Raw genomic sequence first — 9,137 nt, 5'->3', positions numbered from 1 at the left:
AGAATAAAATATGAGTTTATAAGATTTTGCAAATCATTGCAAACTTTTATTTATATATTTATTTGTACATTTTACACAGTATCGCAGGTTTTTGGGAAACTTGGGGTGAAAACCTTTATCTTAAATGCAATGTAATTAATGACAGAGTTTATATGCGATACATTTAACTGTAGCTATATTTGTAATTATCCCATTTTTTATTTTAATGAATTTATTCATGGTTAACATTTAGCTTGCACTTTTATTGAAGCTTTTACTCTACATACCATTGTGGCAGAGTAATATTAAAGAAAAACTTGCTTTTTTATTTAATGCCAAAATTTTACATGTACACACACACACACACACACACACACACACACACACACACACACACACACACACACACACACACATATATATATATATATATATATATATATATATATATATATATATATATATATATATATATATATATATATATATATATATATATATATATATATACACACACATATACACACACACACACACACACACACACAAAACGTCCAAGCCTCAAATCCAAGCCCATATAACAGATCCATTGGTTTCCCATTACAGGCCCCAAAAAGTGCTTCTTGCTCAGATCAGTATTAACTCATTACACTTCTTACTACTAATCATCTCAGAACACAACTAACTATACCCATTTTCATGTAAATCCAGATTAAAACCCTTTATTTACTTAAACAGTTGCCTAGAATTCTAAGATCTGTATTACAAACAATAAATGCTAGTAACTCATTCTCCCTCTTTAGCAGGTAAAAAAGTTTCAAACCTGATACAGTTATCGCAAAGATTTGCTTTTCTTACTCCCTTTTCCACTGTACTGATCTTGACCTCACACTACTGCATATAATGCTCACTATTGTGAACTGCAGTTGTGGATTCAAACATCATGATGACATGTAAAATGCACATTGTATGTTAAGAACAATGATAAGAAAGATCAGAAGGAAAGAAAAAATCTTCATTTGCAATGCATATTCATTCAGACTATGACACAAAAGGCTAAGTGTCACGAGGAACCCGGCCTTTTCTGATTGACTGTGTGCAGAATTGCAAGCTGCTGAGTCCGCTCTGTGTACATGGTGACAAGGGTACGGTTTTCCTCTGTTAAAAGGCGAAACTCTTCCTCCAGCCGAGCGATCTCCAACGTCACCTTCTCATCCTCAGCCAGTTCAGCTATCAGCTCCCTTCTGAGGTGAGGATAAACAAGCATACACAAAGAACAAGGGAGGAAAATAGTTTAACAGCTGTTTAGTTGAAAACTATGAAATTAATTCATTCCTGAGATAACACACACTTTACAATGATTCATCCATTTACATTCATTACTGCATTCACAGGCTCTGCACAGGTATGTTGCACAATGACAAAGTTTAATCTAATCTAATCTAATCTAATTAACAGTCTTCATTAACCCTATCAAGACTCATGCCAATTCATCATCTGATCTGATTATCTCATGTTACATAACGTAAATGATGCTATAGCTATTAGCCTGGCCCTACCTCCATAAAATGTTTCAATATGTTTCAGTAAGCAGAGACTAAGATAAACCCAGCTGGCTACTTTGGCATGAATTCATATGAGAAAAGCATGACAAGTAAAGTTTCACCCACTTGCTAATGTTTACTGCCTAAAGTTAACTAAGTTACCCTGTTTTCTTTTCTAATTTAATTAGAAAATTTAATTGAATCAGATTCTAGTAAGATGATTAGTTTAGCAAGTGATGCTAGCAATATATATGATTTACTACTTCTGATCCATTTATTGGCTACATGCACCTGCATTTTAGATATTCAGCCATAAGGTTAATTTTACATTGAAACTTGCTGTTATTTAACTTCATCATTTAAAACATCTACTGTTTTTTTATGCATTTGGAAATTGCTATTGTTTATACTTTTTACTTTATACTTAATACATTTTACTGGATGCTCACACTTTTAATTAAATATAATTTAGGCTTCAACAATCACTAAAATATAATTTCTCTGCCTTTTTTTTTTACTCCTGATAGCATCTCTGCTATTCTTTTGTTTAAAACAACAATGAAAGTCAAATACCTATGATCTGCTAATTAAACCATATTTATTTACACCCACTAAACATACACATGTGACACATATTTGCAGACTGTGCACAAGTGAAGTGTACACATGTTCTACATTTAAAATACCACGACCTCAGAGTGAAAGTTTGTGAGTTCAAATCTAAGTGCAACTCCTGGGCCCTTGAGCAAGAACCTAAACCCTCAGCTGCTTAGTAGTATAAAAAATATAATTTCAAGTCAGTCTGGAAAATGAAGTTCTGCCAAATGCCGTAATGTAATGTTTCTACACCTTTGAAACCACTTCCTGTTCCAGTAAAGTATGCTCACATGGCAGGCAGCCAGTCAGTGAAACTGCAAATGTTTGTACCTTTGAGCACCACATCATGGGTGGATACAGTAGCAAGGAGTTCCAGTAAAATAACCACAGTTTTTACGATAAAAAGGGCACTCTTAATCATTGATAGTCATTACATTCTTAAATATATGATAGTAAGGAAACCAAAGCACAGACACTTGCCTGGTATGTTGAGTGTCTCCTGTTAGTAAGCGCCACCGTATCAACAACTATCCATTTTCTTAGTAAAAAATAAACACTTTTTACCCATTTTATTATTAGTTATAGATAATGTAGATCACTTGCCATGCATGTCTCAGTAAATGAGCTGTTACCCTAGAAAGAGCAAGTGCATTATAACAAACAAATTCATACAACATGTGATTCTAATGAAACCCTGCAGGGTTTATCAGGAGCATGCAACATCTTCTGACCCCAATTTAAGAATTGAACAACGCTGTGGTATAATATAGGTTAGTGATTTATTGTAACATTTAAACAATGATTGCATGATATTTTGACCTACAAGATATTACAATTCCACCTGGTTTAATAAAAAAATAAATAAAAAAGGCAAAAGGAGAAGCTATTGTGGGAAATTACACTATATCTCTCACCCTAGGTTAGTACATTAAGTTTTTTATCACTTTATCACTTCTATGAAGAATTCCTGAAGCACATGCTAACTTCATTTTAATATAAAGAAATCATGATCTGATTGGTACAGGCAACACAAGCCATTAAAAAAAAAAAATAATCCACTGTTGCATGCCACAATGTAGCATGTAATAGCCTGTCAATTACACAGGCCTATTTTTACCAAGCACAGCATGACTTGTAAGGAAATCCCCCATGTCACTCAAAAGGGAATGTGTCCTGAGGAAGAGCACCAAACCATGTTGCATCACAGAATCTCTGAAATAAACTTTAATAGAATCTGAAATTGTTTTTGTCCTTGTTCCCTTATGAAACTTTTCAGCAACTTTTCAGCTTGCTGCTTGTGTGCACACAGGAATGAGTGGTTTGTAAAGTGGAAAATTAGCTTTCCATGTACAGTGGCAGGGTTTTCCCTACTCTCAGCCTTCACACTTACTTTCTGTCTTCCAGCAGAGCGATCTCTGTTTTAACCTGGTGAAACTCTTTCGCCATTCTGCAATGGTCTCGGTAGACTTGGACAGACTCCTTTAGAGACTGACATGGCAACACTGGCTGCAGAAATACAGGAGACACAAAACCAACACTCCATCATACATTCAATGTGAAATAAAAAAGGACACAATGAAGTCACACAGATAAGTAGTGATGTCGATTATATGATATGATGATAGACAGTAAATCGAAAGTAGGCATCCACCAGTCTAGCAGAAACAAGTTTTCAAATATGTTTTTTAATCTTTATTTAAGGAAGATGACATGAGAGTTGGAGTAAATTCAAACACTAACCACATAGCAGACAACAAAAAAAGTATATCCCACTCACTGCTGTGGTTTCTGCCTGCTTGTGTTTCTGTTCCATGTTTGGACTTTTTTATTTAAATAGCTGTCCACAAAACTAGTGCTGAACAAGTCTGGGTGCCCAAAAAACAAAAATCCCCCAGAAACTATCACTTTCCATTATATCAACTAGCTTACAGGTCCCAATAGATTGTGTAGAAAACTGCTGGTAAAAATGTTTTAGGACTTCTGCTTTCAGGATGACTCATACCCAACTCCTCCAAAATATCACTTCTGCTATTTTTTAAAGTGCCCTGTATCTTACAGCCAATATATTTAGGTACTAATTCTTCTTTCTGTATAATGATGAAGAACATCTTTACCTAATACATATATGTAATAAAGCTACAGTTGGTAATAAAGCTGCTGGTTTGAATTCTAGGAAAAATTGGCAATACAGGATTATATAGGACTAACATTAAATCTGACACAATGAAGTTATCTCTTGCTGAAAAATAAATGTAAGGAGTTATGGGATCTTCTTGACGTACTGCAGGCATAGTGATTTGCTTTACGCATCTCTTGTTTCCCTTTGTTTTACATTCCCATTTGACGTTGTGTGGTTATCTACTTCCTTTTTTTCCAGCTCCACAGTTCCTCCATTCCAGTAACTTTCTTTTGTGTTAGGTTTGTTCATAATATTCTAATTAGCAGTGTTTAAAAAAACGTTTGTTTTTTGTTCAGCCTCCTGGCTCCTCAATCCATTTCAACTTTAGTGGTGTAATGCTTTTAACAAGGGACATTGTCACAAAGCAGTTTTACAGAAATAAATAAATTATGAATATGAAATTTTAATTTATAAATTAGTCCCTAAAAGTAAGTCCTTAATGAGAAAGCTAATAGCAATGGTGTCAGGGGGAAACTCCCTGTAAAGATAATGCAAATAAATCTTTAGAGGAGCCAGACCATGTGTCATATGGTACAAAGTACAACTTTGTTTTTAGGTAAAAAAAAAAATGTTTAAGTCTTACTGCAAATCAATGCAAGGTTATTCTAATTGATCACCCATCCAATGAAATATTTTCCAATAGCAGTGATCTTTTCCAGTACATATGAGTATGTGGAAATAGTAAAATATATGCAATGGCTTCTACAGTTACCAGATCTCAATTCTACTCCGAGATTTTTTTTACTCACATGTTGGACAATGCATTACATCTCTATCATTAAAACAGCAGTTGAAAAAATATCTTTTGGAAGTATGTTAAAAAAATCTGCTGTATGTTACAGAAAGTTCATTCAGAAGCCATTGAAGTGTGTGTTGTGTAATAGTAGTCACTGCTGGTCAGCGCTATCCTGTGTTATGTGTATTGTCCCACACTGTCTTGTGTTGTCTTTTGTTGTCTTGTGTTGCCCATCTGTCTGTACTGTTTGTCTGTCTGTCTGTACTGTTTTTCGTCAGCACTGTTTGCACTAGGTTGCATTTGATGCACTTTATGTAGCTTTATGTTGTGTGTTGTAGCTCTATGTTGTTTAATGTTGCACCAGGGTTCTGGAGGAACGTTGTCTCGTTTTTACTGTGTACTGTGTAACACTGTGTTTAGTAGAAATGACAATAAAAGCCTCTTGAGTTGACTCGCTCAACATGTAACTGAATTTCATGGTTGGTTATGTACAGTTTTTAATTTAGACCATTATGAAATAAAGTCATGGTAGTAAGTAAGTCTAAAAAAAAGGTTGTACAGTAAAACAAACAAATTATAAAGAACAATCCCTGGCTTTTAATCCCTGGCTTTATATAGTTGGAATAAAATTTTTACATAATAAAAGTGTTTAATACTACTTTTTTGTTTCAATTTTCCTATTATAATTATTAAAAAAGTTTTTTACTACTATTAGGATAGTGGTTCTCGAAAGATGTGGGCACACAAAAAACAAACAAAAAAAAACAAAAAAAACAGCTCATGCTTCTTATTAGTAGTGGTTGCGCAGCAACACTACTCTTATTTAAGAACTGCTATACTGGAACACAACCTACTGCCCTCTTGTGTTCAAACTGTATTGTGTATTACAATGTCTGCTTTGCAGTTCTTCTATCAGTTTTACTCTCTATTCATAAAACCTATTTCTAATGACCAAAAAACAGCCCAAACTGCAGAAATATGATTTGCTAAAATATATCACTGTCTTCAGGGAGATTTACCTGCAGTCGTTGCTCTAAGTCAGGGAAAGATGGAAATTGATCCTCTGCATTGGTCAGCTCTGTAAAAAATAAACAGTCAGTTTATCATTGTCGGTCTATTGGGGAAGTATGAATGAATTGCAAGTATTGGCTGTTGGTCAGGGTTGCATTGGATCTGGGGAACACTCAGTGCAACTTTGCATGAAACAACAGTCTATCACAGGGCACCATGCACACAGACGCACACAAACTCTCATTCACACTTAGAAGCAGTTTATCACGAATAGTCCACCTACATTAATGTTTTGGGGACATGTAAATAATCAGGAGAATCCAGAGGACATCCATGTTTGCATGGGTAGAACGTGTAAAAATTCCAAATGGACAGAAACTCAAACTCAATCAAATCACATTTCTTTGAACTATGAAGCATTAATGCTATAGTTATTGGTTCAAAACAACATTTTACAAATCGTTATTACTCTAATTTTGTTCAGTGGCCAGGTACCCTTTTAGAAACATACTAAATGCCAGAGCTGATTCTGCATGTCCTCCTTTGCCCCTTCCCACATACAGAGCATACACAGAGGCTCCTGGTTACGTCTGTCACAGCTTAAGTAATTAAATCATTGCTAATTATAAAACTAAGTGCCAAACCAACAACTGAGTTTTTTTCAGCTTGGCTATGTTTATAGAAACCACAGGCCTGTTTTTCTATCATTGAGTGGGGAACATCAGCCAACACCTGTCAGTCTGGTCCACATGAACTTAAGCTTGGGCGGACAGATTGGTCCTTAGTATCGCCTGGATACCTGACGATGAGCCGCCTTTAACGAGGTCTATGACAGACGAGTTGTCTACACTGGTTGCAATCACGTAACTTATGTGCATACGTAGCCAGGGTACACAAGTCGGGAATCCTCTGATGCATCCAGCTAAAAATGGGGTGTGGTCACACATTGATCATGGGACTAATTATAAGCAAGATATACACAAGCAGAATTGGCCACCAGTTTCAACTACTGCCTGATATCGCATTTCAACTCGATTAAGACATGAGTAGGGATGAGGTAATTCCCAATGTTGAAGATTCGGGCTCTTGCTGTTGTCACTCTACTATGCTATTAAAATGTATAGGCTTTTAAAGTTTTAAAAACATGCTGAAACTCAAAAAGAAAACAAAGTCTTGCTTGTAAAAGGGAAAAAGGAGGTAAAATGACTTGTGGATCCACCCTGAAAAACAGATGCTTGCTCAGTAAGATCACAGAGAACTCACTTAAGCTGTGTAGTGAATTCCTAGTTGTGTCAGCATGATCTGTGTGTTTGCCTGCCTGTTTTTAAACATAAACTGAGGCTAAGATCTAAGGTTCATATCAGCAATAGAGGATGAAGTGCTAAGCACCTTTAAATATAGGCCAGTGTTATAAAAGCAAATGAGTGAATCTCACAGCAGTGAGGTATTAAAGAGGAAACTTGATGCTGCAGCTGCCATCCAAACATTTGCCTGAATAGCTGTAAAACACTTTGACAGCAGGGACCAGATAGGCTTTGTGTCTAGATAGATAGTTTGTTAGTAAGATGCCAGTGATAGACGGAAATAGAGGGAGCACCTGTTTTACTGAAAAGAATGACAAAAGTTAAAATGGATCCAGCACGAGAAGGGCTTTGTGCAGGCTTTTGTGGGTTGCTGTTTTGGTGGGAGGCATGCAATGTATGCCATTGCTGATTATGGGGGGTGGGGATGGATGGGGGGAGTACTGGGTGTTTGAGAGGACAAAACCCTTTTTAAAGCCTTACAGATGAGTAACTCCTATAAATGTCAAACCTAAACAAAGCAACGTACCTGAGGACTCATCAAGGCTGAAGGAGATTTGGACTTCAGGTTTGTCTCTGGTGATTCGTCTTGCCGAGGTGATCATTTATTCCCTGCGGGAGGGAGAGAAGTATGACAAGATAGGGGGCATAAAGCGAGTTTCCATTAATACACGTCTGTAATGTGAGATCATTCACCTCTCAGGGGCAATGACAGGATTTCATCATGTGCCCAAAGCTGCATCAGGGATTAAACAATTAGAGGTAGAGCCCCTCCGAGCCAGAGGGTGAGGTCACACGTCTCCACTGTCTTTGCACTGACCAAAGCATTTTCTATCATTTAAACCAGGTGCATTTATGAATTAGATAAATATAATCGGTTTACACGAGATGTATTTTTCACAGTAACTACAACCATTTATATACACAGAAACATGTTGGCTTTTACAATAAAAAAAATATATCAAAGCACCTGCAGAAGAAACACCACATAAAATTCTGAAAATATAGAAAATCTGTCAAATTCTGTTGCTCCAGCTTTAAAGTATTATGGTTATGGATATATAGAGAGATGATTTTTAACTTACCTGGCAACAAATGCTTGCTTTCGAGAAAGTCCTTAAACTTAGAGAGGTTCAAGTGGACTCCTGCTACAGGAGCGTGCAAGATGTGTCAGAGCTTTCCACAGTGAGCTTGTCATACACTCATCTGGGCCAGTTAATGAGGGCCAGAGAGGAGAAGAAGACTGTTTTCACAAGGATCATCTCGGCTGCTTTTTAGAAGCATGGCAGATTTGTGTGTGCGTGTCTGTGTGTCCTTGTGTGTGTGTGTGTGTGTGTGTGTGTGTGTGTGTGTGTGTGTGTGTGTGTGTGTGTGTGTGTGTGTTTGTGTGTGTGAGAGAGAGAGAGAGAGAGAGAGAGAGAGAGAGAGAGAGAGAGAGAGAGAGAGAGAGAGAGAGAGAGAGTACACTGCCCACTTAGACTCCAGATACACCCCCTTCACCAGTGCCAGTTAAAAGGCTTGGACGCATGACTTTAGGCAAGAAAAATGTCCTTTGTTCCAATCAGTGATCAGTAACAGACACACACACACACACACACACACACACACACACACACACACACACACACACACACACACACACACACACATATCAGCCAAGTGATGCCATTGTTTTAAAATAAAACTGTTTTAAGCAAATGAATGACTAATCCTTCCTTTCTTCTTTTCTTTCTTTTTTTTATTTACTAAATATCTAGCATAAACAGTTCCAACTCCTACCACTGGGTGTG

General features: G+C 36.7%; 1 protein-coding gene across 3 annotated transcripts; it reads right to left on the bottom strand.

The window, feature by feature from the left end:
* Positions 1 to 685: 685 nt before the first annotated feature.
* Positions 686 to 8,738, bottom strand: map3k7cl (map3k7 C-terminal like). Of its 3 annotated transcripts, none has more exons than XM_083567702.1 (6): positions 8,433 to 8,738; positions 8,044 to 8,178; positions 7,877 to 7,959; positions 6,055 to 6,113; positions 3,511 to 3,626; positions 686 to 1,223 (listed from the first exon to the last, which is right to left on the bottom strand). In XM_083567702.1, the coding sequence occupies exons 3-6, from the start codon at positions 7,950 to 7,952 to the stop codon at positions 1,043 to 1,045; spliced, it is 432 nt and encodes a 143-aa protein (XP_083423828.1). In that variant the 5' UTR covers positions 7,953 to 7,959; positions 8,044 to 8,178; positions 8,433 to 8,738; the 3' UTR covers positions 686 to 1,042. The 3 variants fall into 3 exon arrangements, with proteins under 3 accessions (XP_083423828.1, XP_083423830.1, XP_083423829.1); XM_083567704.1 differs by having other exon boundaries at positions 8,044 to 8,162; XM_083567703.1 differs by lacking the exon at positions 8,044 to 8,178 and having other exon boundaries at positions 8,433 to 8,737.
* Positions 8,739 to 9,137: the final 399 nt, after the last annotated feature.

The sequence above is a fragment of the Silurus aristotelis genome (assembly GCF_946808225.1).
Source record: "Silurus aristotelis genome assembly, chromosome: 18".
NCBI classification, from domain to species: Eukaryota; Metazoa; Chordata; class Actinopteri; order Siluriformes; family Siluridae; genus Silurus; species Silurus aristotelis.
The sequence above is the reverse complement of the archived record's forward strand: the minus strand, read 5'-3'. Positions and strand labels throughout refer to the sequence as shown.

Excerpts from the sequence above, each read along its gene's own strand:
- map3k7cl (XM_083567702.1), bottom strand. The coding sequence starts at position 7,952 with ATGATCACCTCGGCAAGACGAATCACCAGAGACAAACCTGAAGTCCAA. Across the intron at positions 6,114-7,876 it reads CAGCCTTGATGAGTCCTCAG|AGCTGACCAATGCAGAGGAT; the intron begins GTACGTTGCTTT and ends TATTTTTTACAG. Across the intron at positions 3,627-6,054 it reads ACTTAGAGCAACGACTGCAG|CCAGTGTTGCCATGTCAGTC; the intron begins GTAAATCTCCCT and ends GTATTTCTGCAG.